The sequence below is a fragment of the Harpegnathos saltator genome, unplaced genomic scaffold (assembly GCF_003227715.2).
Source record: "Harpegnathos saltator strain DR-91 unplaced genomic scaffold, Hsal_v8.6 scaffold483, whole genome shotgun sequence".
Taxonomy (NCBI): Eukaryota; Metazoa; Arthropoda; class Insecta; order Hymenoptera; family Formicidae; genus Harpegnathos; species Harpegnathos saltator.
Genome location: NW_020230297.1, coordinates 138982 through 153801, shown reverse-complemented (window position 1 = coordinate 153801; position 14820 = coordinate 138982). Strand labels below are relative to the sequence as shown.

General features: G+C 43.9%; 2 protein-coding genes across 2 annotated transcripts in view; one reads left to right on the top strand and one right to left on the bottom strand.

The window, feature by feature from the left end:
- The window catches only part of LOC105187926 (T-box transcription factor TBX20), a 97003-nt gene that overhangs the window by 41999 nt on the left and 40184 nt on the right, over positions 1-14820 (bottom strand). The window contains exon 3 of the mRNA XM_011149080.3: positions 7649-7922. Within this exon, the coding sequence (XP_011147382.1) occupies positions 7649-7922 (274 nt within the window). The remainder of the gene's footprint in view (positions 1-7648; positions 7923-14820) is intronic.
- On the top strand, positions 11973-12886 carry LOC112589348 (uncharacterized). The gene is made up of 2 exons (XM_025302273.1): positions 11973-12212; positions 12515-12886. The coding sequence occupies exons 1-2, from the start codon at positions 12045-12047 to the stop codon at positions 12653-12655; spliced, it is 309 nt and encodes a 102-aa protein (XP_025158058.1). The 5' UTR covers positions 11973-12044; the 3' UTR covers positions 12656-12886.

Below are 14820 nucleotides of genomic sequence, written 5' to 3'. Positions count from 1 at the left end.
AGAGAGAGAGAGAGAGGGGGAGAGAGAGAGAGAGAGAGAGAGAGAGAGAGAGAGAGAGAGAGAGAGAGAAAGAGAAGCCGAATGCGAGTTGTCGAGAGAAACGAGTAATAGGACAATCGCGCCGCTACTTTTTCCCACCTGTCGATCAACGTTGTCCATGCGCATTTTATCCGCATGTTTACCGTGCAACCGGTAATTACGGCAAATCCTTACGTCCGTGATATTTCAAGGAGATTAACTTTACATCTCCGCTGCAGTAACTTCTTTTCAGCGCTCGGAGAAGTACCGGTTTCTTCAAAGCTGAGCGCTAGGAAACGGCAGAGCAGCCACTTCGACGAGCAGCTCTCGATGAAGAATCGAAGCGCGCGCGTTCGAAATCTTAAATCTCGATCCCAAGTGGAAATAATAAATAAAAAGAGATATGCACTCAGATTCGTCTTTTTCAAATTTTGCTTCTTCAAACAACGAGAGTAAACGAACGAGCTTTGAGCCAATTCGCGGTTCTGCGGATAAATATTACGCCGTGAGAGTAATATTAATAACAATAGCGATGTGCTACCAGCAACGGAATGCTCGAGAGTACAAACGGTAACAAGAAACCGAATATAAATTTCGTTCGCAGTGTTCGGCGATTTGGAATTCCGTCGTCAAGCAGAAGTAAAAAATTGGGAGAAGCTTAAGGAGATAACGCGCGCGCGCACGGCAGGTGGATGCCCGCTTTTGGACCACCATGTAGTAGCCGAGTCGCAGGCGGGGGTCTTATAATATCGCGTCATACGAAACGATGAAATAGTGGCCGTAGCGAAGGAATGTTCCCTACCACTCGAGTCGTCGAGTTGAGTTGACTGGCGTTGCGTGGTTCTCCCGGCTCGACCGCTTTCAACCGGTGTGTCTGTTCCTCGCCAGTGTTTCTCTGCGCGTGTACAGAGTGTTTGGCAATTGCCGGTACAACCGGAAAGGAGCACGAGTTCCTCGTCACGAAATCACGCTCGATCCCCGAAAGCGATCTTCGTTTTTTGCGTAGAATGAAAAAGAAGAAGAAGAAGAGAGAGAGAGAGAGAGGCCAAATGCACTTAAAAGTGATTTCCGACCGATGTGTTTCGCGCAAATCGTTTATGACGTTTTAAGGGTCGTCTTGAAAACGAACGACCCGCTCGGTCGTTTCGCGAATCGATATCGTCGAGAGGGAGAACGGCAGAATTTCAATTTCCTCATTTAGCATCCGCGGATCTGCTTGTTACGTATTACGCGGATCTCTGTCAGTAGTTCACATTTGTGCGGCTTTTACATCCGCTCCCGATGAGCGCGGAGCGCGGTGGAATTATATCTCAAGCGCGCGCTGTGCGACCGCCTTCAACCGCGGCGATATCAGTGAACGGACATTAAGAACGCGGATTGCGATATCAAGACTTATATCGCAATTAAAGGTAACGGGCATTTATGTCTGTGTAAAGCTTCAATTGAGTCGAAACCGGGCGAAAACTCGTATATACCTCTTTAGAACAAGCTCGCGTTTAAATGTTACACGCTCTGATATACGTACAAAACGTACAATTAACTTCATATTTTGTTGCGCGCGCAGATTGCCAAGCCCTCTCCCCTCCCCCCTCTCTTTCCCTCTCTGTTCAGCAAAGAAACGAATGAAAGGAGTAACGGGCGCATTTGCAACCAAATATGCGTGTTTACCGAGACCCTGGACTTTTGCAAAGCGTTTCGCGGAGTGTTAATCGCGAATTCCCCCAAGCGGAATTAAACACGAGTTGGCAGAAGCGCCCGCGCGCGCATGCGCGCTCGCTCTCTGGTAGCGCTCGAGTGGCGCAATTGCAACGATAACCACTTTCGTACGAGTGAATCGCGTGCGCGGCGAATAAACGAACGAACGGACGGACGGAGAAACAAGAAGGAAATTGAAAAGAGATAAAGAAAAGAGAAATTTACGCGCAAGGCAAGACAAAAGGACCAGAGACTCGCCCATCACGAGCATCGTTTCCACGATGTATCCTCTTGACGAAAAGAAAAAGTTAAAAGGGAAGAACGGAACGAAGAAGCCGCTCCGAAACGTATTCACGCGTGCATACACACGCATCCTCTCGTCGTCGTCGTCATCGTCGTCCTCGTCGTCGTCGTCGTCGTCGCGTTCTCGGGAAGAAAACGCGTGCGAGGGGCAGGCAAGCAAGCACAAGCAGGAACAGCCGTGGTCTCGAGAGAGAAAGAAAGAAAGAAAGAGATTCAAAAGGTGCTCGACGGGGCAGGCGTGGGCTACTCGTGATCATCATGACAAAAGCTCGAGGCAAACATCCGTTCAATTTATTAGCTTATAGGCACGCCGTCGTACTACCTACTATACACCACCTACGACACCGGCCGCGGACCGCCTATAATGCCCGCAACATTATGGGCATGCTCCCAAGCTAGAGGTCCCCCCCTCCCTTCCACCCAATGAAGCCGGTAAGCCTGCTCCACCCTCCCGATGCGAGCTCCGTTCGCTCACTCTCTCTCTTTCTCTCTCTCTCTCTCTCTTTCTCTCTCTCTCTCTCTCTCTCTCTCTCTCTCTCTCTCTCTCTCTCTCTCTCTCTCTCTCTCTCTCTCTCTCTCTCTCTCTCTCTCTCTCTCTCTCTCTCTCCCTCTCTCTCTCTCTCTTCCCCCTCCCTCCCTCCCTCCCTCCCTCCCTCCCTCCCTCCCTCCCTCCCTCTCTCTCTCTCTGTCTCTCTCTCTCTCTCTCTCTCTCTCTCCTTCTATTCCTTCTTTCTGTCCTCATAGAGTTCCACTTTTTACGGTCACGACGGGCCCCCGCGGGCCGCGATATTTTCTGGACACCAAGGGTGGCGGATCGCCGCGGCGCGTTCGAGGATTAACCCCCTGATGGTACCGTGCGTGCAGAATGTCCGATGACGGGCGCATTTGAACGGGATGATAGGGCCTCGTCAGGAGGAGGCGAGTCGATCCTTTACCCTCCGATAAAAGTGTCGAGATGTTAATCGTTAGGTATCGATTGTCGAGAGTTGATGGGGCTTAAGGAAGGAAGAAGAAGGATGACGCGATTGCGCGATTACCGCATCTTTACGACGCGTGTCGTGAGGAAGAAATATATGTTTCCCCGTTGGAATCGATTTCTTCTTCGTGTAAATAAATTGTGCGATTTTGCAAGCTCGAAAACCCGCTGTCTCGCGACGGTGCGCGGGGAACGAAAGGACCCGCGCGTATAACGGTCTGTCAAGTAACGCTGCTATTTCGTCAGCATTGCGCCACTGCCAACGGGCGCCGTAAATCCCGAGTCGTCATTGTCACTGCGGAAATTAATATATCTTGGATTTAGTAGTAACGATCTCCTCTCGCGCCGGTCGTCCTGGACGCGCGTGAAACGCGTGCTTCCAATTAAGGAATAAAAGGGATACTTCACACGGGCTGAGGATTAACTTTTATTGAGCGTTTACAACGGCTCACACCGGCGAGGGAGATAGCGAAATATTAAGTTTCGCGCGTTTATCGCCAATCTCGCGATAAAGACGAGAATCGCGCCGTAAATTCGCGCATTTATTCGCCGTGCGGTTTCGAGTTCCCACGTTAATAAGCAGGAAGACACGTCGACGGGGAGACGCGGAATCGACGTGAGTCGATCAACGTGTATTATTCATGAATTAAGCTGCGCTGTCCGGAGTTTTGCGCCATTTTCCGGCTGTGTCACAACATCCATAGAGAGAGAGAGAGAGAGAGAGAGAGAGAGAGAGAGAAAGAGAGATGCGTTATCGCGGTATACGATGACTGCGACGGTGATTCGCGATGCATTCCGATATACGAACCGCGGAATTACAATTCCATCGATGAGATAACGCAATGGCCTTATGAAACTCTACGACTGTTCCGTCACCATATTTTAGGGGTACGCGACCGGGTGAGAAATACAAGAACGTGATTTCTTCCGCAGGTACACGCACACATTTTCAGGACACGCGTCGAATTTACACGCGCGCGCGCACTCCTCGAGTTGACTTGAAATAATTATAAAACTAACGTCAAGAACTGTGTTCGCCTTACACGAGAAAGCTGCCAATTAACATCTCCCTTCCTCTCCCCCTCTCACCGCCGGCGCGAAGTTCCTGATTTCTACCGGCCTCGCGGCGCGTTACTCCGCCTCCTTCCCATGAACTTCAACTTTTCATTATCGCGCAGCGACTCGCGCTTATGATGCCTCTTTATCGGGAAAGGAGACGGCGTTTTATTGCCGAGTCGGCTCGCGCGGTCTCAAATTTTCTTCTCTACGTCGCGGCTTATCGGCGTGGCAGCTTTGCGCGTAAATGCTCGAAATTACAGCCGATCGACCATATCGGCGCTTTCACGCGAAATTTTCGTCCCCCTCGGGCTCGCTCGTGCTTTTCCCTTAAGTGATTTATGGTAGGTGGATACGTAAGCGGCTAAGTGGATGGACATTAATAAAAATGAAGAAGAAAAATACTCTCTCCAATTACGGAGGTGTACCCTCCGTCGAAGTTTGGATCGTCGATTTTGTGCCGGAATTAACCTTCGAAAATTGTCATCAAATATCACCCCAATTTTTATCATGGGAAAGTCGTTCTGGTTTATAATAATGTTGCCACTACTGATGGCGCAAGAAAATACTCGTAAAATTAATGTTGCCGCAGTTACGTTTTTTAATAAGATGAAAACAAAACTCGCATGGAGTGAAATTTCACCCGTGGTGGTCTTTAAGGGTTAAAGCCGAAGTCTCGTTGCGCGTCGACATTATCCGAAAGTGGAGGTAAAGATATTCTGACGCGAACGGTCGAAACGATTGGGAAAGATTGGCTTGTCATCGATCGGCCGACGACAACGACTGTGACGACGATGACGATGAGGACGCGAGCGACGACAATGGCGGAGACGGGGAATATCACGTTCCTGGCAGCTTCGACGCCCACGATTAACGACTCGTGCCGATGATAACCAGACCCACGCTCGCAGCCTCATGCTGATGTCTCGGCGCATTCATTTTACGAGGCCATTTTCGGCGCGCGCTCGAGGACTCGTCAACGATCCCGTGGCGAGAAAAGGCCGAGGGAATTGATATGAGGGCATGAAAAACGACACTGCGCGAGCATCGGCCGTGTCGTCGTCGTCGGTGCTAGCCGTTCTTCCAAGCACGTTGCTTATTCACGTTGCCGTCGAATTTACGGAGGTGACAGTTCTTCGGCACGTCACCGCCCGCGAGAGCGAAAGAGGAAACTATCTGTGCGATTTTCATTGAGATTGAGACGCGTTTACGACGACCCGACCCGATCCGACTTCTCGACTCGACGATCTCGACTCGAAGATATTACGGCAGGATATTATGGAAGGCGTGAAAAAGAGAAGAGAGAGAAGGAGAAACGTCGAAATCAAATGAACGAACACCTCGCGAGCCCCGTTTGAAACCCAGACATAGAGTCGCGCCAACAGCGCTACGTTCGCGTTCGGCATCCTCGAGAAGTGATCAAACGCGAAAGGAGGAAGTAGACTCCTGCGCCACGTAACAACGGTAGCATGTCCGATGTCGAGCCCGGCGTTTTGCCTCTGACGGCTATTGTGCGCTAAACTCCAAAATAAAGGGAAGATACGAGCCTCGCGGACCGGGAATTACGCATCCGTTGAAAGGCAGGCACAAATTACAGAAGTGACGTAATGGCTGAGATGCATGAAGCGTCTTATCGCCGACAATTTGAGCGCACGCGGGCCGCGGGCCGAGGAAAATTCAACGCTGCGAAATTATCCTTCGGGACGGAGATTGCACCGAGATCGCCGCTTTACTCGCACGCTCCCGCTTGCGAGTGAAAAATGCGGAACATCTAATAGATTTTCCGTCAAAACTCGCACCGGTGTATTTTCTCTTTGTTACTTCTTTCTAAACCTGCCGGATGCCCTCCTCTGGGAAGCAATGTCCTTTCTAGCCAAAACTTTCGTGTCCTGCCACAGATGTTGTTTGTCCTTCCCTACCTCATCTCCAAGGAGCTCTTTTTAATCGCAATACAGATAAAAGTATGTGCAAAGTATGTGCAATAATTTATCCCAAAGTATTAATATATAGTACTTTTGAGCATATTTTTATCAATAATATGCACGGTGTTTAAAAAAAAAGTTCAAACCTTTAAAAGTATAGTACTTTAAAAGTATAAAATGGAGAAAAATATCCTAATAAACATAAGTCGAAAAATTAATATTGCCAGAGTTATGAACAATTTATTTTAATTAAACCATGTCGCTTATTCGCTTCTAATGCACGGCCATGCATGAAATGCAATACGTCACTTTTACTATATTGTGCAAACTTTGTGATAGCTCTCTGCAACTGTTCATTGTTCACAAGGATACTAACAATTGCTTGATGAAACGTGTGTATAAATGGAGAGAAAATAAATGTTTGTTTACATTCCGTGTTTACATTCCGAGCAAGAGCGAAGAGACTTTATTTTAAGGATTTCTTTAAAGCACGGTACTTCCTCTTTATCGACATAGGCACGTTACATCAGAGAACACAAAAGCACCAGAAGCGAGTAAGTGACTCGCTTTAATTAAAATAAATAATTGTACAAATAATATTAATTTTTCAATCCATGTTTATTAGAATTTTCTTCCTACATGTTGTGAATACTATTTACCCTTAAAGTCCTGAACTTTTTTTTAAACACTCTGTATACATATGCGTAAAATATATATTGTGAAATTTATAATATACAGGGTGTCCGAGATCTTTTGGAAAAGGAAAAAGTGTGAAGATTAATCAGATCAAACTGAGAAGAAAAATCAAGTACAATTTTGCAAAAATCGCAATAGTTATTATTATTGTTATCATTAATGATTGGAAATGATCACATCTAAGAACCTTTTTAATGATATAACCTTTTTAATAATATATATATGATAACTTGAAAATTTGAATACTTACTCGCAAAATGATAAAGGTAAATTTCTTTGTTCAGAATGACCTACAATTATATCTAGGAAACAGATTCAAGATTTAGGATTCAAAATTCAATATCCTCATATCTGTCGCTAGACACAATAGCCGTTATATAATTGTAGATTAGGTCATTCTGAACAAAAATGTCCTTTATCATTTTGCAAATAAGTACGCAAATTTTCAAGTTATCAATTAAAAAGCCTCTAGATGTAATCATTTTCAATCATTAATAACTATTGCGATTTTTGCAAAATGGTACTTGATTTTTCTTCTCAGTTTGATCTAATTAATCTTCACAATTTTTCATTTCTATAAAAGATCCCGAACATTCTATATAATGTATTTGGAAACTAATGTTCGGAAAGATGAGGGACGTATTCCACTCTTCCCTCTGAAGATCTTTTTTTGTTCACCAAAATTTTCAGCCGCCCTTGCCTACCAACTTACAAATCTGGCAACCCTACTTGCAACTCTCCCAATCCCGCATGCGTCTCATTGAATCATCCCGGTAATCGAAGGATAAGTCGATACTGATTCATAAATACGACCATACTCTTACCGTGATATTCTTCTCGTTAGAAATATCGCAATTCATTTGGTCCTGTCTCCCGTTTTACTCTTCAAGAACATATATCTGTGTCGAAGTAATCATAAGAGCAGCACACATTGAAATCCGCGATACGAATAAGAGCGCCGGATGCGACGGTGTTCTCTTACCTGACCGTGCTTGTCCATGTCGTTGTTGGTCAGTTTCACCTTCTCGAAGGAAACAATCTGTTTTCTTAACTGCTCGCCGGTAAAAGGAGAGTCCGGGTGTGTGTAAAGTCGTGCGGGTGCCGGCGGGTCCGCTTTGCCGGCCACCAGCCAGCAGCTACGATGATAGGCGTATCGGTATCTCTTGTTGTCGAGCGGCACGATGTCCATCAGCACGGAGTAACGGCCCTCAGTCTTAAGCCCGCTAAAGGATACTCGGCAGGTCGGGAACATTCGTCTGCGAAAAGGCACATATACAGGAGATTTTAACGATGGTCAATTGCAGGGTTGGGAAAGTTACTTCGTAAAAGTAACTAGTTACAATTACAGTTTTCTTCACTGAAAAAGTAACTAGTTACAGTTACAAGTTATTGACTTTCAAAAGTAACATATTACAGTTACAGTTACTTAAAAAGTAACGAGTCGTTAGTTTTTAGTTACTTTTCTATAATAAATATTATTTTAAATTTCGTAATTGTGTATTAATTTCAAATTAATTTAAATTATACCTTAGTTAATTATACTTTATTATGAATATAAAATGTTATTACTTTTATATTACAATGTTACTTTATTATAAATATATTGAATAATGAATAATACTTCGAATACTTCCGCATATGCTGGCCATGGCATTTTAAAATCCTTTTCTAATGATTGCGATGTCTTACCCATTGCTTCAATTTTTAAATAACCACGCTGGAATCACGCAGTGTACTTCACGCTAAACGCACGTTATGTTAACGACTAAGGATTGGCGACGCGCGACGGAAATGTCCAGTAGGAATATAATTTTTTGAAAGGAATACAAATTGCGTTCGAAGAGGAGACTATCAGCGCTATTGCGTCATTTTACCCTTGTTTTACATCTAATGAATGATAAAGATAAATGGCGCAATAGCACACTTTCCGAACGCAGCTAGAATAACTAATGCTTATTGGATATCGAGCATCGCACGTAGCGTCATCATGCCATCCACAGATGTCTATAGTATAGACATCTGTGGTACTATCAGAAACTTAGGTTTGAAATATATGAAGTAACTATTAAAGTAACTATTAAATTAGTTACTAATTACCAAATAAATATAACTAAGTTAAGTTACAGTTACAGACAAAAAATGGAACAAAGTTAAGTTATAATTACTAAAAAAAGTAACTGTAACTGTAACTTCATTACAAGTAACGAGTTACTTCCCAACCAGGATTGAGAAGTAACTCGTCAATTGTTAATTTCTTAGCTGTTAACGACGGAAATATCTGCGAAAAGGAAAGTGGCCCAAACTGTTGATGACAGAAATATCAGCGAACTTCAAAATAAAATAAAATACCTATAATGGAACGATTGGAACAGGACACTACATTTTTATGCTTTTTGGGATCGTTGAATTCAGATCCGAGGTCGAAATTGCGAAATTCAAAATGGCGGATTTAATATTCAAAATGGCTGGACCGAAAATTCAAAAAATTATTCGGCTCAATTTTAACCTCGGATTTGAACTCGGCGACTCCGAAAACATAAAGTATAATATCCTGTTCCAATTACTCCATTTTATTATTAGTATGTTTCCCCTTTTTTTCTAGAATGCACAGATATTTCCGTTATCAATAGTTTGGGCCACTTTTCTCTTCGGTGTTATTTCTGTCATTAGTAACCAAGGAATTAATAAAGATTGTAGCACTAATAGTAGACGTGATAGTTAACGAACATAAATGTGATCGATCGACTCATAAGGAAACTCTCCCTATTTCTCTCTGGACCAAATATAATTCATATAAAGGCTCCAAGATTCAATCAAGAATAATAAATGAAAAAAGAGGAGTGCGTCCAGTCTTGAATTCTGACATGTTCGTACAGAATTTACCGTGAGCATTGATAACTAACAAATTTGAAGAGTATATTTTACCATAACTACTGATCTGCATAAATCTCACATCAATTGTCGCGACAATTCGCTTTATACTGGTGAAGTAATATTGCAACAAAAATAATTATGCTTTCAAAAGAATCTAATGTGGAAGCGGAACATTTGCATATGTGTTAATTATATTATACTTCATTATAATATAAGGAACTACATTTTTCTTCATATTATAAGCGCACAATTTTTCAAAGTTCAGCTCTTATAGGCCCTTTATTCATTTATTTTCAACCTGTAATTTTGATAAAGTTTTTAATACGTTAAAGTCTAAACAAAAACAAGTATCTTTTTACAAATATCCATATGCAGGTTTAAGGAATGAAACAAATTGGCACAAGAGATATTATGTAGAAGGTAAAACGTCAGATTTTAAAGCATTGATTGAATTCTGTGTTGAAAACCACGTAAAATCAATTTGCGGCGATATTGCAATAATTATACGTTGCACGAAACCTGTGTATTAAACATTTCTCCCATGATTATTACTTTTGTGTAATTAGTTTATGCCATAAGAACATATTATATCCAAATTATTCGCAAATTTATTTTATATTTTACATATAATATTACACTTACTTTATAGTGTAATATTATACACACAATATTATACAAAATGGTACTCATGTATCAATTAATAAAACTACTGATATAATGTTCATTTACCATTTTATTACTTTCGTTTCACTTACACACAACAACATATTTTCCACTTATATTTATATATTTCCCTATATAATTTGGTGTTTTACAAATATAAGCAAAAGTTTACACTATGCAATCTTTATATACTACTATTTTATTTACTATATACAAAGTGAAATGTAGCTTTAAATTTAAGTAATAACTTAACTTATAAATGGACTGCTCCGAAACTGTTAAAGATAATGATTACGATCTGTTTTTTTTAATTATAAATGGTACGCAGTGACAAATATTATCACCAAATACTTTTCTAAAGTTATACTTTTTAAGACTAGATAATAGTTTCTTGAATAAAACTATATAATCTTGTTGATATAATATTCTGGCTAACGTCAAAACAGGTTAAACGAAACATGACAAAATGACTCTCAAATTACTTTAAAGAGTAAAAAAATATTTTATGTAAAAAAAATTTTTGATTTTAAATTAATTCAATGTTGCAATTAAATTAAATTAATTTAATTTTTCTGCAAAGTTGTCTATATATTTAATGATTAAGAATCTTTGTAATATTCAAATATTTTAGACGCATCTAATGGTCTCCGTATTTAGGTTAAAAAAATGTTTATAGGTTTGAAAACAGCATTTCACATTTTCCGAAGTGACGTCTGTATGTATGATTTATTAAAGAGTGATTTTTTATAACTTACATATATACTATACTTTTCTGCATCATTCTGAAAATTTGATCTATTATGTCATGAAACGAAGCGTGTTCAGACGAGTAACAGTAACGTTACTATCTAAAGTTTATATTTACAAACATAAGGAAGGCTTTCAATCATTGTATAATGCTTTAAATGCCTCACTATGTGTGTAAATGATTATAATATAACTGGTATAAAGTAAGTCCTATATCCTTTCGCAAATAACCACGATAATCCAAATTCCAAATCAAATTCGGTCCTAAATTTAATTTCCAGTTCTGAATCGAACTTTTTTCTTGTGATTTAAACTTGGATCTGTATAATTCGTATTATTCAAATTATATTTCTATTTTCGTTATTGAGTTTTTATCTGGTCGGCATTTCGTTGCGCAAGTTGAAATCTCTCTTTCCGCGCAAGAAAGAAAAAGAACCGAGTCTTTCAAAGAAATATTTTACATCCTCGAAACCTACATATGAACAGTTATAAAAACATTCCTGTCCTTTATTTTGGTGTAAATTTCAACATATTAAAAGATCTTAATCGCAGAGGAAACTGATTCTTTCTTACAAATTCACAAAATATTTGCAATTCTTTTTTCACAAATTGTATTCTCACCACGAAAGGATACTTTAATATCAATTATGCCGAAATAAAATCAAATCCCAAGAATATCATCAACCAATAAGATCAAATAAAAGCAATCTGACCTAAATTCAGGTGATTGATTTTACAACCGCGCTCTAGTACATCCATTAGCGAGCTTCACTGACTGCAAATACAAAAATGACAAGCGAGAGCGAGTCTCGACTTACATCATGACGCGCGTAACCTCTTCTAGTGATCCGTAGCATGACATAATCAGGGTAAACCCTGTTCCAATGTGAGGTGTCAATCACATAGTATCCAAGATCCTTCTCCATTGCATCTATAAACTTTGTCGTATTCTTTTGTACTGCGTAATATGATACATTATCAGTATAATACAATTTTACGTCCGCTTAGATCGAGAGAGAACCTTCCGCAGGCTCCTCGAGTCTCATCGGCGATCTCTGAACCCCGATCGTACGCGCTGACTTTTCAACACCTCGATGAGCGTCAGGGCGCACGCGCCGAGCGGACGCGCCTCCGAGTCGACGTTGATGTCGATGCCGAAGCCGCCGCGTTGGATTTCCCGCTTGCCGCAGCACACGGAAAGCAACGTGATCCTCGTCCCGCGTTTGGTCGTTCCCGGCAGAGAGCTTTCACCCGGCCGCAATGTACGTCCTCGAGCGATCGCACGCGATGTACTCTCGCGCCTCTCGTGATTTACGCACCTCGGGAAAGAACGTCGGCTATTTCTGCGGCCAGATCGTGACGTCAATGGCGAATTTTTTCTCTCACTCTCACGCGGCGTAAAAACGGCAGCTACCGGCTAATTTATCGCTCAGCCGCTTAGAGCACAAACCCGACCAAGGGTCGTAGCGTTCTGAGGCATGACCTCGCCGAGTTTCTCTTCGTGCAATTTTCATCGCGAGCCTCCACGTCGATTTATTCATCAGCGTTTCCATCGCACGTTCAGTGGATCCAGTCCGAGAGGATCGAAGATGATGAATCCTCGACACGCCTGTCGAACGCAGTCGGTCTGCCCGGGACCGTGCAATCCACGACTGAAGACTCACTACCGACATCATCATCGACATCACCATCGTCAGCACCGTGAAAAATTCTATGACACCAATAGCGACGCTATGGCGACGGAGGAGAGATCGCCGCAGCAACGGTTGATCCCGACGTCGCCGCTGAAATCCCCGAAATACAATCCACGGTCCTTCAGACCGGACGTAACTCTCGACACCTCAAAGGATGGCGAAGCGATACCCGAGACGACATCCTCCGCCAAGATCGCTCTGGTTAAGGTCACTTCCGTGCCGAGGATCCCCGAAGCCGACGTCGTCCTCCTATCGCAGAAAACGTTGAAGATCGTCGAGTTGTCGGCAAGGACGGAGATTGCGAGGATCGAAGGCAGGTCGCTGATCGCGGGAGAGGTCGAGTCGTCCTCCATCGCGGCGGTAACGATATCCCGTCGGCGGGAAATATTCCCGCCCACGAGGTCGCTGGTCGCTCGAGTGTCGAAGGCGCTGAGCAACGCGAAGAACTCGATCGCGAGGAGATTGATGAGCGACCTGAAGTCGCGGAGGGCGTCGACTCTCGTCTCGTGCCTGATAGTCGTCGCGATCTACGCAGGAATACACGTATTGCTGGCCGCGCTCGCGTGGCAAACACCTGCGCATCACTTCTTCGTGTCCAGCCAAATCTGCGGCATCCTCGTGCTTCTCATGTGGAGGATAACCGGTATGATATTCATCTGAATCGCTCCGCGCAGGCCGCGCGAATAGATAATGCGCTGAGATAATGCATCGCGCAAGGACGAGAGACGAACGAATCGAAATTGATTAATATTCATTGTACTAATTTATCATAATTACACATGCGGTGAATAATTTCCGCGCCGTCTTCCCCGTTACGACGGGACTCGTGTGATGGTACGCGAATAGTCGCGGACAAAGACGATCGACTCCGCGATCGAGAGAAGAAAAAGGAAGCACAACGAACTCTCAGCGAGACGCTCTCCTCGCCAGGATCCCGAGAGCTGCAAGTCACGATCGACGAGGAACGAAAATTCCAAACACAAGTAGCCGCTGTCTCGAGCGCCGCCAACGCCTCCTAATTTGCAATGTTGAACAACATTGACTAATGACTCCCCCCGCCCCTCTCCCCTCCCCTCCCCCCCCCCATTAAAGCATCCATCATTCATCTCAATTTATTCTTGCGATTATTTGTGACTCACGATGAGCGTTATATCAGCAATGTATTCGTGTGCGAAAACGCCGCCTGAATCCTCGTGAATTAAACATCAGCGTCATCGAATCGTAAGGTCGACTTTCGCCGGAAGACATCGCGCATCGCCTTTCAGTCCCCGGCATCATGCTTACTCCAATTTTAGACGGGACGTTTTGTTTTGTCTTCTACGCGAGAGCCTCGGTCGAAAAGAGAGACGACGGTGCTGGCTACTCCCGTTCCCGTCCGCGTCCTTTGTTCCGCGCGAGCGCTCCCTTTGGCCGCCGTCGGCTTCTTACGGCAGGACCGCAGAGGTAATCGTCGCGGCTTTCTAGATCTATTTATCCGATGACAGGCTCCTGCATCTCCTTGCGGCGCGGAGCCCCGAGGCCGCAGGACTCGCTCGTGAAGAGAGCCGGACGAAATGAGATCGTTCCTTAAGCCAATGCAGATAGACGAGCCCGTTACGCGCGGTTGCGTCACGCGAGAGAGTCTGCCCCACCGTCTTCTCGTCCTCCCGTCGTCGTCGGACTCGGAGTCGGAGTCCTTTCCTTGCGAAGCCCCGACAAATCAGGACGAACAGGGCCCCGCGCTCGCGAGGAGGACGGACCATGTCCCCCGCGACGCGATACTGGTCGTCTCGGAGCGGTTTTGCGGTTACGTGCTCCTCGCAACGAAACGAATCCAAACGAAAACGATCCCTTGTTCCTGCCGTCCGATCGTCCCTCCTCCCGGCACGTACACGCTCGGTTAGGTTCGCGTGGTTTTTAACAAGCGCATTGTCCAACTGCGGTGAATAGTATCGTCGTTACGTCACCCCGAGACCCGGCGCGCCTCAACGTGCCGCACGATCGCCGGCCCTCGGGCGAGATTTTTAAACGACCGCCACATTTGACATTCGCTCGCGCTTTTGACGCGGAGAGAGAAAGAGAGGGGCAGAAGAGGGGAGAACTCTTTATTAACGCAAGCGGCGTCGCGAGAGACGCGAAAGAGTCGGAGTCTGCATTTTTTCATATTCTCGCAGCGGAAACGAACAAATTGCACGCT

What these genes read in the sequence shown, in the direction of transcription:
- LOC112589348 (XM_025302273.1), top strand. Translation starts at nt 12,045, where the DNA reads ATGAGCGTCAGGGCGCACGCGCCGAGCGGACGCGCCTCCGAGTCGACG. An exon ending in AGCTTTCACCCGGCCGCAAT is followed by an intron (nt 12,213 to 12,514) that starts GTACGTCCTCGA and finishes TCGCACGTTCAG; the next exon opens with TGGATCCAGTCCGAGAGGAT.